This window comes from Lonchura striata, chromosome 23, assembly GCF_050655825.1.
Source record: "Lonchura striata isolate lonStrDom1 chromosome 23, ASM5065582v1, whole genome shotgun sequence".
Lineage (NCBI taxonomy): Eukaryota > Metazoa > Chordata > Aves > Passeriformes > Estrildidae > Lonchura > Lonchura striata.
Window position 1 is genome coordinate 5,713,576 of NC_140725.1, and position 17,470 is coordinate 5,731,045.

A 17,470-nucleotide genomic window follows, 5' to 3' on the forward strand; every position below is an offset into this window, starting at 1 on the left:
TGTCCCTTCCCAGCCCGGCTCTGCCCCTGCCCAGCCCGGCTCTGCCCCTGCCCAGCCCGGCTCTTCCCCTGCCCAGCCCGGCTCTGCCCCTGCCCTGCACTGCCCCTGCCCAGCCCGGCTCTGCCCCTGCCCTGCACTGCCCCTGCCCAGCCCGGCTCTGCTCTGCCCAGCCCGGCTCTGTCCCTGCTCTGCCCCTGCCTAGCCCGGCTCTGCTCTGCCCAGCCCGGCTCTGTCCCTGCTCTGCCCCTGCCCAGCCCGGCTCTGCCCCTGCCCAGCCCGGCTCTTCCCCTTCCCAGCCCGGCTCTGCCCCTGTCCAGCCCGGCTCTGCCCCTGTCCAGCCCGGCTCTGCCCCTGTCCAGCCCGGCTCTGCTCTGCCCAGCCCGGCTCTGTCCCTGCCCAGCCCGGCTCTGTCCCTGCCCTGCACTGCCCCTGCCCGGCTCTATGCCTGCCTAGCCCGGCTCTGCCTTGCCCAGCCCCGCTCTTCCCCTGCCCCGCTCTGCCCCTGCCCAGCCCGGCTCTGTCCCTGCCCAGCCCGGCTCTGTCCCTGCCCAGCCCGGCTCTGTCCCTGTCCAGCCCGGCTCTGTCCCTTCCCAGCCCGGCTCTTCCCCTTCCCAGCCCGGCTCTTCCCCTTCCCAGCCCGGCTCTGCTCTGCCCAGCCCGGCTCTGCCCCTTCCCAGCCCGGCTCTGCTCTGCCCAGCCCCACTCTATCCCTGCCCAGCCCTGCTCTGGCCCACTCCTCTCCCACAGAATACTCTCAGGAAAAACTATTATAACACAATGTTTAAATAAGCATTTAATTAGGATTCCATTAGTATTAATATTGCTTTCAATTCCAAAAAGGTTAATTTCCACTTCTTTGCAGATATTTCAAAGTACAATATTAACTTCATACAAAATGAGCAATTAAGCAAACACCATTATTTCACATTCTTCAAAAAATACAAATTCATATTTACTCTTTTGGGTTTTGGAGATGCTCTTCCTTTGGAAGTACTGTACCTGTAACTAACATCTTCACATTGCTCAATGTAAGCACATTTGTTGCCATGTTTCAGAGTTAAATAAATTCCTTTATTACCATACACACATTCTTGAGAAACTGAGGTTTAGTTCAGCTGTCTCCAAAGCCCCAGGCAGTGCAGCCCCCCAGCCCCAACAGCTCAGCTGGAGCTGTCCCCGGTGTGGAGTCAGGCTGGGGTTTGGGCTGGGTGAGGCAAAACAGAGCAGGGTCAGCCCGAGCAGCGGGAGGACACGAGAGTCACAAACCAGGAACACCAGCAACTGCAACTACAGCACTGCAAACACACCCTCAAGTCTGCTGGAAAAGGTCATGTGAAAAAAATCTTTTTTTAAGAAAAAGTAGAAACTGCATTTGAGAAAGTGTACACTGCATAATGAACCAAATTTTGGCCAGCTTGCACACCACTGCAGCATGGTGTGGGGTTTCACCTAGTTCCAAAAACACACACTCAGACTATGTACACTACTACATAAATATCCAGTTTAATTTGCATTTCTCAGTGCAGACACAGAATCCAACTTCTAGAACATGTGATAAGATATCAAGACAAGACACAAAAAAGTTAAAAGTTCAGCCCTGTCCTTGGGAATTGACTACAGGTAACATTTATAAAAACTCGACATTGCTTCCAAAATATGTTACGGAAAAAATAGTATACAATTAAAAACTCTGCAGTCAGAAATTCATAGGGTTTATTAAAGACATGCTCTTCATTTTTGCCTTACAGTCCAAACTGACTCCAGCTAGCTCAGGTAACTCCTGCCAAGAACTTTTCACCCACAGATCTCCAGTCATTTCATGGAGACAACAGCCTGGCCCGGCTCCGTGGGGAGGATCCGAGGCAGCGCGAGGTTCTGAGCCCCGGCCAGCGGTGGAAGTGACACCAGAGCTGCTCTGCTCTGCCCCACTGACCCGGCTGCCTCACCTCAGATCACCCCAGCAACAGCTGCTCATCTCCAGCCACCCCAAGGACAGCCCCCGGGCTCGGCTCCCCTGCAGCTCCACGCCAGGGGCCCTGGCTCCAGCCCTGCACCCGGTTTATCTCGGAGGAGGAGTGCTGTGAACAGCTCACAGCGTTGCTGCACGTCAAGGACAACGTGGATGGCTACAGCCATGCCACCCCCAAGAAATAAGGCAGTAACAGGACATCAGAAACCATCTTGAAGACAAATTTCAAAGGTGCAACATGCCTGTTTGAAAGCAGCTCGTCACTTGTGTTCCCACGTGGGTGACAGAACGAGGACAGGGGAAGGAGGACACACATCAAGGGACGCAGCATGTCCAACAGGAGTGACAAGCAGCCCCCAGAAAGCGTGAGAGAAAAGGCTGCTGAAGCACAGTGCTCTCAGAGGGTTATTTGCATAGATTGGACGTTTGCTAACGATGCATAATTTGTCTGGGGCACGGGGAAAGGGCAGCACAGCACCCACCACACCTGTTCTGTCAGACAGACACACACGGACCACGCGGGACAAGGATCTTTAGCTACAGGTATTGCACCAAGTTAAGTGCTCATCTTTGCACACCCCTGTTAACTTTTACTCAGAGCAAAAATAAACTTTGTGAAAGTATATACAAAAGAAATTGCAGCAATTGGGTTAAAGATAAAATAACCTAAAGTGCATTTTAGATACCAGTATGAGGTTCTGCGAACTTGTTTTCCTGGGGACACTCAGCATTACACAAGTGTCCAACTCGTACTTTGTTCCATGTAATTCAGTACCAGCATTCAATCAGTGCTGATTTTCCACCCCATCCCCCCCACCCCCCACCTACAAGCACAAAAAGCAATTTCTCCAACCTTCAGCTGCACGCCAAGTCTGCTCGCTTGGGTCCTTGCTTGGTGACCAAAGCTACCAAAGTCAGTAACTTGACCCCTTCTACATATTTGAGCTTCTACACCCATCTAGAAACTATGAGTGACCAAGTAAACCCCCACTAGCACAAAACAGGTGACCTAGAGCAGTGCACTTTTGCTCTCTGACTGATAATTAAAGGGGTTCATGCAGACTTTGTAGAGGCAGGCATGCTGTTCCCAGAGACTCCAACACATTTACCTTTTTCTGGGAATCCAGGGCAGAAACTCTCCCTTTCGATAACAATGTAATAGTGAATATACTAAATGCTGGGGCAGCAAGGAGAGGACAGGAAAATCTCTGGCCTTGTAGAATCTCAGGGCTTTGCTGCCCTTGGATCTCCTCCCATCCCAGCATGGCACAGACTGCCCTGGAGCACAGTCTGATCACAGTACTGGGGATGATACAAATGTGAAAACATCTCAGACACACGCAGCACAAACACTCTGGAAAGCAGATGGGACAATAAACAACAACAGCACACACCTGGAAAACACAGTGGATGCACAGCCCGTGTGCTCACACAATCACATGCTCCTGCCTCAGCACAAGCTTTAACCAGTTCCACCTGAATTGCAGCCTGCCTGATGCATGTATAAGAGAGAAATGGCAAACCCAATGCACCAAAGAATCAGCAGGACATAGTGCTTTTCCTGGAACACAACAAAAAAACCCAGCAGCTGTGAAGAGAAACAGCAGAGATTGACCCTGGGCACTGCTGCCCATCACTGCAGCTTCACATTGAGCTTCCCAGTTCAGAGACTTTGGTAGTTTCTTCTACTCATTTCAGTGACAAAAGAGTTTCTGAAGATGCTCTCTGGTCCAACCAGGAGCATGTTTTAGGTTGACTAAGTCATAAGTAGCAAAAGTAAAAAAGCCTCCCTGAAGGCTGCGAAGGCTCAGAAGCGGTTGCTAAATTGCCCAGCTGTCACAGTGCAGGCCACATCTGGGACCCCTGTCCCCATCAGAGGTAACCCCCACAACTCCTGGGGAATCTTCACACTCCTGCATCAGCAGTCTCCCACAGGCACACATCCACACCCACTGACCCTCAAACACCACAGCTGCTCTTGGCCAAAGAAAATGCCCGAGGCCACAGCGAGAGGCACCAGAGGGACCCCAGGCAGCACCCGCTCCCCTCCCAAGTGGAGCTCCAGGCAGAGCAGCTGGCAGGAAACTCCTCTGCGAGGACAGTCCCAACCATGCAGGCTTGGGACTGTGTTTTTTGTGTTCAAAGCTGTTCTTGCTGCCATGCAACTCAACTGCAGCATAAAATGAAGCTGTAGGAGAAAAACAAAGGAGCCACCACCTCGCTGCCCTCCAAGGATTGCCATGACAGGAACAAAACAAGAAATGCTTTGTCAACCTGTTTTGTGGATGCCAAGCCTTGTTGCTGCAGGACTCGCAGCCCTGCTACAACAGCCCTGTCACACACCCAGAGGAAACACCAGCAGCACGTGGGATGCCCCTGAGTTCATCCCTGCAGCTGCCAACACCAAGCTCTCTGCCCTGGCACAGAGTGTTCCTGGCACACCCGTCTGTCCTCATGGATGTGGTTCCTTCCCTTCTGCACCTCACAGAAGCTGTGCAGGAGGGAAGGCCAGCTCCCTCCAGTGCCTTTCCACCCGGGCCTGGGCACTGCATTCTCAGGGGAGCAGCACAAGAGGTGGCTGAAGCCAGTCTCAGTGCTGGTCAGGCTACACTGAGCGTGTCACAGGAGGATTTAACACCTGCTGATCACCAGGCAGCACTCACAGGGTTCTCCCTCCCCAGAGGTACAGAGAGCAGCTTTGATCAAAGAGTGAAAGACCTCTATCCACTACAGTTTGTACTCCTAAATTGAGTGCGGGACACTCCCCACTAATTGGCTTACAGTCATTATCTTTGTATCTCACTAATGACAACACTGTAAACTGAATAAAGACTATTTAATATTCTTTCCTTTAACACAAGAAAACTGACAGCCAAAGCCAGAAAGATGGATAAAAACTATAAAATTACAATTTTAAAATAATGCAGCATAAATAAACCATTTAGAATGAGACTGCATTTATTGCAACATTACAGGCTTTTTGGTGGAAGGGGGGGGTTTGGATTTGATTTACCCTGAGTAGGTTAGAATATAGACTCTCAGTTTGATATGAAAAACTATTCTGTTGTGTAACATCTTTTAGTCAAGAAATAGCCCCGTGCACAAAAAGCTGGCATTGCAGTAGGCTGGAGGCAGAGTCAGGCAGAAATTATATAGCTCACTGGGAAAAAAAAAAAAAAAAAAAAAAAAGAAGCATGTATGAACAACTGAAGGACAGACTCACTGAATTCAAACTGAATTTATGTTGAATCTTTCTCAAAATTTTCTTAAGGGTTGTTTTTCACAAAAGATGAGAGTAACCAGCAAAGGCACTGTGCTCCTGACAGTCCCAGGGTTAGGATGATGACTTGTTGCTGAACAGAGCCTAAGAAATCAAAAGAGCAGCAGGCACCAACCTGACCACACCTGGCACTCACTGCACCCCTTGGAGAGGCCAAGAAAACAGACTGGAGCCAGAGCCAGCTGTGGCTCCGACTGTGCTTCCATGCTGTGACACAGTGTCTGCAACACACTTGAGTCCTACTGGAATTAAATGAGCAGATCTACTAGGGGCACAAGGTACTTGTGCCCTGCTGAAATAAACTCCCCCAAAGCTCCTGGAGGCTTTAGTAGAGCATCAGTACACAGCAAAACCAGGCACCAGCTCCTCATCGGGTACGTGACAATCGCATTCAATCACACTGCAGAGAAATGCTCTCCCCAGCTATGCATTTCCTCCCCCACAGCCTCCTTTCCTGGGCTCCCCTTTAGTGCATGGTTAGTAGAGACATGAGAGACAGATTAGAGACCCAAGAAGTTGTAACAAAGACCCACTTGCTGCCAGTACCTTAATCCCAAATATAAGTGATGTGCAATTGGAGACAAAGTAACCCCCCTTTTCCTTTTAAAAATCTTTTTGCACACGAGTAACCTTAACTTCTGTGTTCACATATGACAAGCAAAAGTGACAGACAGTGCAGCCAAAACAGTTCATATATAACTTAGCTATTTCTTTTTTTTTTTACCTTTTCTTTTTTTTAGATAGAATCTCAAAGGTGGATGTACCTGGGACGTGACTAAGATGACATCCGTGAAGCAGAAAAAAGCCACAAAACTTCCAAAGAGGAAGGAATAAGAATCGATCCTTCAGTTTCTGCTTCTAAGGAGAAGGGTTTTACCCTCCAGGTGCAAAGGAAAATCTGGAACATCTTCACTTAGAGAAGCTGCTATTCAAACCAATTTCTTCCTCACCCTGCAGTAGTGCTTCAATTGGAATTATATTAGATGGGGTTTCAGGGCTTTGGAGGGACAGGAAGTCTGATACATCCATGGCACTTAATGTTTCAGTCTGGGAGTCTGAAGGGTTAACTATCTGACTGCTCTGCCCACAAGGAGGAGGAGCAGAGGAGGAAGGAAAGGTCTGAGGCTGCAGCTGGGAAGCTGGCTGCTCCAAAGCTTTTGAATCAGGTGAGGAACATTCCTTCTTAACGGTGGAGGTGGCTTTGTCCTTGGCAGAGTCTCTGCAGGCACACTGGCACTGGCAGGCCTCCTCCTGCTTTATAATGATAACAGGAACGCTGAGACCAATCTGCTGAACAGGGTTTCCTGAAGGTGAAACAAAGACAAAACACAATGGAACTACATAATTTCACAGCAGGGAGAGAGAAATCAGCTTTGTTAAATTAGTTCAGTGTCACACTTACCTGTGTTACCAGCTACTGGTAATGCAGTGGTAAAAAACACCTTTTCTACTTTTGGAACTTGTGGCTTTAAAGAAAAAAAAAAAAAAAAAAAAAAAGTGTGAATTGACTTGAATCAAATTTCTGCTGCTCATACTCTAAACAGCTATATACATATTCCAAAGAGACACACAGGAAAACTGAGCTTAAAGTATTGTTTCAGTGGTCCTAAAGATTGGGCATAACATCCCCTGCATTATTTGCTGGCAAACTCAGTTTGTGGGTTTTGACAATTCAGTGACTGAATCCTCAATCACTGCTGTGTGTGCTCCCACTGCCTGTACCTGCAGCCACTCACTTGTGTCCACCTACACATGAGAGCCTAAAGTGGCACCAATACTGTCAAAGAGAAAACTCCTGACATTTCAGCTATCCTGATTTACTGGAAAACCACAAATATTCTTTTTCCAAAAAAAATCTCTATTTTTTAATCAGTCAAAATTAGGTAGAGATGGAGACTACAAAATGTCTAAATACAGCCTTTATAGTAAGAATCTTTTGTGCTTCTATGCATTAAAAGCTATACATTAAGGCATGTGTATCCCAGGCCTGGTGATGCCCCATCCTCTGTCCTGGATAAACATACTGACATCTGCTGGCAGAAATCCACCACGAGGGGAAAGAAGAAAACAAGATCTTTCTGCACCCTGGGCTTCTCTGTGCTCTACTTATTTCCCTGTCTATTCCAGGGGCTGCATTGCTGATCTGTATACACATTAACATGCAAAGCATTATACCACACTGCATCCTGGGGTTTATCTTACAGGTTTGACCCCCTCCCTTTTCAAAAGCAAGGGCTCCAAAGCCCAGCTGGATGTACTGACCATTTGTTCTTGGCTTTGTGGGGAACCAGTGGCACCATTTAAGATCCATTGTAAGTTCTGCTCTCCCATGACAATGCTGGACTGCAGAATGGCGGTGCTTGGAGAAGGAGTAATGGTTATAGTGGGGTTACTGGTCAAAACAGGGTTTGCACCAACAGGCACAGTCTGAACTACAGCTGGCAGGGGCTCAGTGGCACTCGGGGCTGTCGGGGCAGGAGCCCCAGCAACCACTGACAGTCCCTGAACGATGGGCTGCGGCGGAGGCTGGCTGTGCTGCAGGAAGTCTTGGTGACTGGCTGCAAACGGTGTGCTGCGAGGAACAGGCACTTCTGGGGATTGTAAAACAGTTGCAGGATTCCCAAAGGCAGCTGGCTGTGAGCTGGGTGCGATGGAGGAGGGAGCAGCGGGCGCCGCCGAGGCTTGCAGCGCTGCCTGAGCCGGCTCAGGGAGGCCGAGCTGCAGGACCAGAGGGAGGGACAGCGAGGCTGCGTCTCCTGCTGGGGGCGGGACCGCAGCCACCGAGTCTGCGTCGCCGTTAAACCTTTCAATCAAGGAAGCTGCTGAAAGAGAAACAGAAAAAATATAAATACATCTGTTCTCAGCTGGGCTGAATGAACTGCTTTTTCAATGAACTTTTCAGCTGGCTGATGGATTTTTACCAGGTAATGAATTATCACGTTCCTAAGTTCAGAGCAGTGCTCAAAAACAACCCTAGACAGTGAAATCTAAAAGTAGCTGCAAATTCAGGAAGTTGGTAACACTGGGCTCTACATTGAGCCTGATCAGGCTCATCAGCTCTCTCTAACAAGCCTTTTATCAGTTGTGCAGCAAGAAAACAGGATGATGTACACTGTTGAGAGCTCCTCCACCAGTCCTGCAGGACAGTGTGCTGGGTCACCTCCCCTGTCACACCATGCATTCCACACCAATGAATTTCAACCCTGAAGTTAAAGTTCTTTTTGCCCCTTAGAGTTACGCTGGGCATTAAGCTTCAGCCTGAAATGGTGAATTCAGTACATGCATGCAGAGCTGTCAAAAAGTTCTCTTTAACAGCAGTGCAGATACATCTGGTACCTGTCTGCTGAGAGTCGTCCTGGTTTGCAGTGTGGTCTGGGCTCTGAAACATAGACTCGAAGATGCTTGCTGGTGAGATTGTGCTGAGGTCCTGTCCATGTGTCTGACGAACAGAAAACGAAGAGGAAGGCATCAGACAATGTTGTATCTCAGGTCTCCACAAACCCCAGTCAAGCAGTGTGTGCATGTCAGAAACCTCCAAAGAGCCAGCCACCCTCAGGAATGGCAGCACCTATTACTTACATGCTGTAAATTTACACCTAGTTTTTATTACCTGTAACCAAATTTACCAACATAATGAGAAACTCCTACAAAAATAAGTAACTTCTTCAAAAGTGAAATATATTCCTCTGCATCCACTCTTTGTTTAACCCTTATTTCTTGCAGTACTCCATCAGAAACAGACATTAATTTGCTGCCTGCAGAACATTTTCTGGAGCAGAAAAAAATAGCTCCATTTTGTATCCTGGACTATGCAATTCTAGCCACCCACACTGCTCGAGGAGCAGAATACACACAGGAGCTGCACCCTGCTCCCACACCACAGCACAAAGAACAACACAGCCTCCTCAGCACCTCGTTTTCCTCTGTGTAAAATCCAAGCTCAGTCAAGAGTTATCAAGAAGCAAGAAGACTGTTTTGGTAAAATCAGATGCAGAGCTTTCTACAGCAGGTTGAACTAATCACTGCACACTTTGGGGGACAAAACCAAAGCTCAAATGAGGATGAGGCAATTCCAGGACAATAACTCACTGGATTAGAGTTCTCCCGCAATTCTGAATCTGTTGATATGAGGCTTAAATCACTCAGACAAAGTGAGTGACTTGTATCCTGTGAAAAAGAAAAATAATTTGAATTATGTATTAAAATAATAATGTCATAAATGTTTTAAATTATTTTTGAGAGTCTATGCTTTGTTTATAGGGGACCCAGATTTTGGTTCTAAAATCAAAGGAACAAGATTTTTCAGCAAAGGATATTTAGCAGCTATCAAGGATTCTTAAAATCTCAGTCAAAGTACTTCCAAAAAGTCATATAACCCAGAATTTTAAATTAGCATAGGAACAAATCAACTTTTAGAAAATAAAAATAATAAAACCTTCCCAGTTAGTATTTTTAGTTAGTATCTATTTTACTTCACATGTTTACCCCACAGTATTGACTCCAACTGAAGCACACACAAGGAACAACTGCCCACATGCACATATGCCAAAGTGAGCACTTTGAAAATCCCACTCTTAAATGTTACACCCTAAGAACAAGCTGAAGACCAAATGATTTCTTCGCCAAGGTATGGCTTACATCCACCTAACAAAGAAACATTAAGCATAAGTGCTACTAACCTCAGACACATTGTTATTGGGAAGTGCATTATAGGTATGTCCCTTCTCATGACCTTTCATGTGACTCTTGAGACTGTACTGGGTACTGAAAGTCTTCTCACAGCCATTGCTGGGACAGAAGAAGGGTTTCTCCCCTAGAGGCAGCACAGAACACATGTAACAGACTTAAAAAACATCCAATCAGACACCTGGCAGAGCAATATTTCATACTAACAAGATTTGTAATGTCCCTTCACATATTCAGTATTCCTGGCAGTCCTGCAGGTGAGTGCTTCCATCTCACCATGGGAACTGCCACACAACATAACATTCAGTTGTTGTGCATCATTACTGGTACATTTGTGAAAACATGTTCATTGAATTCAAGACCTGTCCAGCATAAATATAACTGCATAAACAGAAAATTTGGATTGGCCTGACACAGGTGCAGGAGTTTGCACTTGGCCTTTTTAAACTCATGAGGTTCACATGGGCACACTCCTCCAGCCTGCAAAGGTCTCTCTGGATGCCATCCCCTCCCTCACATGTGTCACCTGAGCCACTCAACTGAGTGCCACTCCCATATTATATGCAACTTTAAATTCCTATTAGGATTCTGAGAGTTACTATAAACTCAAAAAGCTCGATTAAAGAAAACTTTTAAAAAATAACATAGAACTTACCAGTATGTGTTCTAACATGTGTTTTGAGGTGGTGGCTTGCAGCAAAAGCCTTCCCACAGCCATCATGCTCACACCTGAATAAGGCATCAAAGGAGAGTCAGCATCAGCCCCCTTCAATGCATTAGCTACAACCTTAAATCGTGCTTTGCAATAGTCTTGGGCCTCCAAAAAGCAGGCCCAAAGCTCGGTTAGCTAACAGCAGCTGCTGTGCATGCTACACACATCATAGCAGGGCTGTGAGTAGGACTTTAAAATCCAAGCATGAAGGTGGCATTTGGGGGAATGGAATACTCATTGCATCCCAGCAGAGAGCACCAATGTGCTTTAAAAGATGTTCACCACAGCACAGGTTGATGTTTAAAAAAATACCTTAACTATTCTTGCCTTTTAGGACAATCACTGCACCCACTGTTAAAGGCAGCTGGGGGAGCTCGAGAACAAACAGGCTCCAATGCCAGCCAGCTTCACTTGTTTCTCAGAACACCATCCCATTCAGAGCAGGAACAGCTGCTTTTTGGCACAGGTGTCTCAGTCCCTGAGCCATAGAAGCCAGACCACCAGGCAGCAACTCACCGAAATGGCTTTTCTCCTGTGTGTGTTCGAATGTGCTTCCTCAGGTCACTGTGCGTTGTGAAGTATTTGCTGCAGCCTTCTGATTCACAGTTAAATGTTTTCCCTGTGTGAAGCCTTTGATGTGCTTTCAACCTAAAAAACATGTCCAAAAAATCCCTCTTAGGACTGGTAGGATAAGACAGACCTGGCCTGAGGCAAGCCAGCCTCAATCTTTCAAATCAAAGAAACACAGGATAGGATCAAAGGCTTAACATATCCTGAGCAGACAGTAACGAGCTCATGAAAGAGACTGCTACCACTTCCAAAATTCTCCAGCAAATCTGAGAGACCCTTGTGTCCCTGCACCACCTTCAACACTACTGGAATATAAAGAAGTCACCACAGTTCTGTCATCCTACCCTTTGGACAGCATTGCCACACCTGAGGGGATTATATTCATACCTGTACATGGAAGAAGCAAAACAGTTCTTTTCAAACATAAACACAAAGTAGATGGAACTTGCAGAACACCAACAGCCACACCTACAAGAAAACTTGCCAGAGGCTTCTCACCTGGAATGTTAGACGCATTCTCACCTGTACAGTGTGCTGGATACCCTCTCACCTGTACAGTGCCGAACACCCACTCACCTGTACAGCATGTTGGACACCCTCTCACCTGTACAGCATGTTGAACACCCTCTCACCTGTACAGTGCTGAACACCCACTCACCTGTACAGCATGTTGGACACCCTCTCACCTGTGCAGCGTGTTGAACACCCTCTCACCTGTACAGTGCTGAACACCCCCTCACCTGTGCAGCGTGTTGAACACCCTCTCACCTGTACAGTGTTGAACACCCTCTCACCTGTACAACGTTGAACACCCTCTCACCTGTACAGTGCTGAACACCCCCTCACCTGTACAGAGTGTTGAACGCCTTCTCACAGCCCTGCACGTCGCACTCGAAGGGTTTCTCCTTGGTGTGCACCCGGACGTGGATTTTGAGGCTGTAGGAGGTGAGGAAGGCCTTGCCACAGCCCTCCTGGTTGCACACGAAGGTGTACTCCCCCCGGTGCGTCTTCTGGTGCGTGCGCAGGTTGCCAGCGGTGCTGTAGGTGCGGGGACAGCCCTCAAAGGTGCACTGGTAGCGCTTCACCTGAAGGACAAAATGCTGCAGGCTTAATAACTGTTAATAACTGCTGGAATCCAGACATGTCCTTTGAGACAGTCAGACATCAAAGACAAGGCAACAGATTTTCACCCCAAAGCCCCCACAAAAAATTAATTTAATTCTCTGACAACATTTCTGCTGTGAGGAAGGAGTGGCACATGGGAAAGCAGCTGGGTTTGCAGAACAGGAATCTAACAGAAGGGGGGAAAAGGAAAAACACAACCCAAAATGTTTCTAGCTAAAAATCTGATGAAACAGCTGGAAAGAACATTGAGGAGCCATCAAACCTGTCTACTACCCACATGTGTAGCACCTTCATTTTAGTCCAATGCTTCCTGCAGAGCTACTTACTTGTGGAGCAGGAAGACAAAGGAAAATGCACTGTCACAGTGCTCAAACCCACTGCTCTGGGTGCTGAATTCCCACCAACACCTTAAACAAAACAGTTTTTACCATCTCCCATTGTCTAACCACTAGCCCATTCATTACTTCACTTTATCCCAAAAGAGCCTTATTCTTCCCTTCTGTGGCTACTGAAACAGTCAGTGCCTGAAGTGAAGTGGATCACATCAGGTCACAAGAACACCCAAACACAGCTGTCTCAGATTTCTCAGTAAGCCATCGAGATCCCAAGGACAATTTCACATGGAACTACATTTGGTACCGTCCCCACTTCTGGGGATCATTCAGAAGCTTCCCATGAGTAAACCTAATGAAATCTCATCCCCTCTTGTGAAGCAGAAGGAACACACTCCTGATCTGCCTGAATAAAGTTAACCTCCACCATTAATTAACAAACTATGGCTTTAATTTGACTGTTAAAGCTCAGAAACCTCAACACCTAATAGTGATTAAGGAGCCCAAGAGAGGACTTGGCTAGTCACACCAGCTATAAATCCAATTCTAGACAGTTCTCCATAAAGAAAGAGAAATAGCTTCTTGGTTACTTCCAACCTGTTTTGTAGGGGACAAAACTGCCAGCAGGACTCATTTAAGAAAATTCTAGAAAGCTGAGTGTGTCCCAATCCATGGTCTCTTGTTGCTCCCACAACAGGCTGGCATTCACCTTCACTTTGCCTCAGTAAAACCTTCATATGTGGAAAACACTAAACCCTCCTGTGAGACACACAGGAGACCTTTACACAGGACACAGAAATACCACAATTGCTGGGTTTGGCTGGGATAGATTTAATTTTCTTCATTTGTATAGAGCATGGTCTGGATGATACAGAGATGGATTTTTTTAGTGCTTCTCATTCCACCCCACCAGCAAGGGGCTGGGGGTACACAGGGAGTGGGGAGGGAACACAGCCAGCACAGCTGACCCTGACTGACCAGGGATACCCCAGACCATGGGATGTCATGCTCAGTATGGAGCTGGGCAAGGAGGAAACAATTTGTGTTTCCCAGTTTCTGTTTGCTGGAGCCCAGCTTTCCTGGGCATTGCTGAGCTCCCACCTGCCAGGGGAAGCAAGGAATTCATTCCTTCACATTTTCAACTGGTCACTCAGCATTCTCAGAGAAGGAAATAGTAATTTCACTCTAAGCAATCTGAGCACAGAGCAGTAGCACACCAGCAGCAGAAAGCACATTTTATTACATGAGGAGGGTACATCATCCTCCCCCGGGATCACCAGATCCAGTACAATTTGTGTATCAGTGCTGAAGTAAATGTTCCTTGTTACAGCTTTAAGGCAGCTGGAAATTAACACTTTACAAAACATTCCCCATGGTACACAAGGGATCTGACACAGGCAGGAACTACCTGAAAATCAAGGGAGGGTTCTGTTAAGCTTTCCAGGTGTTTATATTTAGGTCTAGAAGAAAAAGGCCAGTATTAATTACAGATTAAGCTGCTTGGTTGCCAGCTGTCACTGCCCATGTGTAAGGGAAGGTGGCAGTAGCACCATCAGCTTATTGGCCTGAACTCTTTGACAATGGCCTTGCAGCACTCCCTCTCCCTCAAAGGCCAAATGTTTATTTCACAAATCCTTCCGAGCACACCACAGGCAGCAGCAATATCACCAGCACGTTCTGAGCAGAACAAACCTTTCTGTGAAGCACCACAGCATTTAATTCTCTTTTCACATTAGCACACTGTGCATACACACAGAACCAGCAGAGATTTGATTTGATTTGTCCCTGAAAGCCTCGCAGGGACAGCAGCAAGAGCTCCAGGCTGCCACAGCACCAGGGCACAAGAGGAAACAAAAAAGGCAGCAGAGGCCAAGCCCTGGCAGGCAGGACAGGGCCCAGGGACTTTGAGGCCAAACACTCTGGCTTTTGGCCAGGGACACTGAGGTGCTGCTGGAAGAGACGTGATCCAGCATTTACCTCAGAAATGGGAACTCGTTGTGCAATATCCAGCAGGGCTGGAGAAAGCAGAGCCTCACACCCTGGTTCAAAGTCTACAGTAACTGCTCTGTTTGCCTTTAACTCTTCCTGGGCTTACCACATTCCCCCTAAATGGCTGCATTTTCTGTGTCATCCCTGAACAAACAACTGGATTTGAAATATGAAACTGCAATCGTGTTTGTTCTTACCAACACAAGTACAGTGAGATTTATAACAGAATAATAATTAAAAAAAAGCCAAAGGTGCTAAAGTGCAAAATCCCCTTTTTAGCTTCATAAATGTCGAAGGCTGACTTGAAATTCTAAGGCTTTAAAACAATTATCTCAAGTGTTAAAAATGTTGCAAGCATTTTGCAAGTACCAAAGAACAGAGCTGTTGATTTTCAGAGCTGACCCAGATGCTTGGGAGCTTTAGAGCTTTCCTTTCCTCACCTCCAGACAATTCAGCACACCTTTGAAACAGCAGGCAAAAAGGCCTTTCACACGTGCTCAGGGCTCAGTGCTTTCACATTATGGTATCACTGCCCTCTGTTCTGGGAAATTAATTCCAGAAATGGAAAATAAATTCATATGAAGCATTTCGCTAGGAAATTCCACACCCTACAAGCCTTCTATAAGAAGCAAGGGTGAAAAAATGAAGTCAGTTTAATTGCACATGCAGCCACGGACCCTGTTCAGCTCCCACCCCCTGCTCTGGGAGCAGCTCAGGGTCCCACAGGGAGGAGAGCAAGTGAAACACTTCAGCAGCTGCTGAGTGGCAGCAGGAGGCTCAAACAGGCTCCCTGAACACACCTCAGCCCAGGAGCTCCCCAGCTGCAGAGCTGAGCCACCCCCAGCCCCATTTCCAGCACTCAGCCACCAGGGTGACAGCTCTGTGCTGATGAACAGGACCCAGTGTCACAGCCTGTGCCAGTGGCACTGCCACCTGCACTCATCACCCCTCACATGCCTCAGGCAGGCCAAATGAGGAGCACCAACCTGTCCCCGAGCTGGTGTCACAGCCAAATTCCCCTTGCTCTTGCACCCAAACAGCAGAGCCCAGCCCCACAGTGCATCCAGACAGAATTCATCAGGGAATCAAAATTAAGAGTAAACTCCATTTTAACCATGCAGCCTGGCCTGAGCTTTCAAAACACATCAGATGGCACTTTAAAGCAGCCCTTTTCTTCTCACAGGCTCCCTGTGACACAATAAAACTACAAATCACTTAAAATTTGGCATCTCACATTCGGTACTCCAGCTCCCAGCAATGGCCTGGCCCTTAACTGTGACCTGAATGTGCCTTTTTTGAGAATGTGGCCAAACCCAGAGCAACAGCTCAGGTTGTTTCAGCTGCCTCTGACTCACTAAATAATGACCTGAGCAGAAGAAAACCTGAAGATCAGTAAAACTACACACAAGCATGTGCCAGTGCCACACCCTCCTGCCATCCAGTGCCACCAAGTGCCTTCTGGCAGCTTCCTAGGGCAGCAGGTGGTGTCAGAGGGAAGAGGGATGGCCCTGGCAGCTCTGCTGGGACACAGTTCTCCCCAGCACACTGCAAAGCTGGGGCTGGCAACCAGAGCAGCTTTATGCTCCAGTACACAAAACTCCTCAAAAACGAGCAAAACCACTGCTCCCTCCTGAAAAAACAGCAAAACCACTGCCACTGCTCCCTCCTGAAAAACCAGCAAAAGTGCTGCCCCTCTCCTGAGAAACAGCAAAACTGCTGCTCCTCTTCTGAGAAAAACAACAAAACTGCTGCTCCTCTCCTGAGAAACAGAAAAACTGCTGCCCCTCTCCTGAGAAAACAACAAAACTGCTGCTCCCTCCTGAAAACCAGTCCTTTTTCAAAGCCCTGAAGGTGCACAAAGCCCAGAATCAGTTTAGCCACTCACCTCCTTCCGCTTGGTTTTTGGGCACTCCGACTGCAAGGTGAGCGTTGCTCCTTCAATATTCCTTGGCATGGGAGTTGAACCAGGATTTATCGTTAGATGAATCTGATCTGGAGAAATAATATGTTGCACATAACCCTGTGACATCCCTTCATGATCTGGTATTAAATGGAATCCTTCTTCGTGACCCTCGGGTAAAAAAGGCAAGTGGTCACCGCACTGTCCTTCATCCTCCTCATCCTCCAGCACACTGTGGTCCTGCTCGATGAGCACAGTTGTCCTGTCGTATACCGTCCCGGACGAGGAGGACACCAGCCCGTTTTTGTCGGCAAACCTCATCATATTTTCATCTTGGGCTAAGTCTTCTTCCTCCGCCTCACAGCACACGGCGTTGCCTTCGGGGCTGTTCTCACCCATGGCTCCGCGCTACCGGCAGCTCCCACCGGAACGGCTCATCTGCAACGCAACGAGAGGCGGACGGGGGTCAGGCGGCTCGGCCGGGCCCCGTTCCGCCCGCAGGCACAACCCCGGGGCGGCCGGTGGCGGCGGGGCCGAGCCGGGCCGAGCGCCGCGGTCCCGCCCTGAGCGCGGCGCTACCCCCACCCGGCCCGCTGCCGCCAACAGCCACTCCCGCTGCCCGCGCCAACCGCGCTGCTCCGTGCTCGGCTCGCTCGGCTCGCTCAGCCCTCCCTCCGTCCCTGCCTCCCCCTGCCCCGCTCACCGGGTGCCGGCGGCTCCTTCCCCGCCCCAGCGGCACCATGATCGCCGCGACCGCGCTTCCGCTTCCGGCCGCGCGCCGCACGCCGGGAGCGCCGCGCCCGCCGCGGGGGCCGACGGGAAGGGGGAGGGCGGGCGGGAGGAGCGCAGCGCCCCCTAGTGGCCGCGCGCCCCTCACGGCCCTCAGCCACCGCGGAAAGATGTTTTT

At 48.5% G+C, this 17,470-nt stretch overlaps 1 protein-coding gene across 2 annotated transcripts; it reads right to left on the minus strand.

The window, feature by feature from the left end:
* Window positions 1-5,986: 5,986 nt before the first annotated feature.
* MTF1 (metal regulatory transcription factor 1) lies at window positions 5,987-17,332 on the minus strand. Of its 2 annotated transcripts, none has more exons than XM_021554892.3 (11): window positions 17,267-17,332; window positions 16,549-17,001; window positions 12,064-12,302; window positions 11,164-11,295; window positions 10,591-10,664; window positions 9,929-10,062; window positions 9,339-9,416; window positions 8,586-8,688; window positions 7,512-8,071; window positions 6,652-6,715; window positions 5,987-6,553 (listed from the first exon to the last, which is right to left on the minus strand). In XM_021554892.3, the coding sequence occupies exons 2-11, from the start codon at window positions 16,960-16,962 to the stop codon at window positions 6,159-6,161; spliced, it is 2,193 nt and encodes a 730-aa protein (XP_021410567.1). In that variant the 5' UTR covers window positions 16,963-17,001; window positions 17,267-17,332; the 3' UTR covers window positions 5,987-6,158. The 2 variants fall into 2 exon arrangements, with proteins under 2 accessions (XP_021410567.1, XP_021410568.1); XM_021554893.3 differs by having other exon boundaries at window positions 5,988-6,553; window positions 7,512-8,068.
* Window positions 17,333-17,470: the final 138 nt, after the last annotated feature.

Bases quoted from the DNA above. Each gene is read 5' to 3' on its own strand.
- MTF1 (XM_021554892.3), bottom strand. From the start codon at position 16,962: ATGGGTGAGAACAGCCCCGAAGGCAACGCCGTGTGCTGTGAGGCGGAG. The intron at 11,296-12,063 runs GTGAGGGGGTGT...CATGTTTTTTAG, and splicing joins GCGTTCAACACTCTGTACAG to GTTGAAAGCACATCAAAGGC. The intron at 8,689-9,338 runs GTGAGTTATTGT...TCTGTTCGTCAG, and splicing joins TGCGGGAGAACTCTAATCCA to ACACATGGACAGGACCTCAG.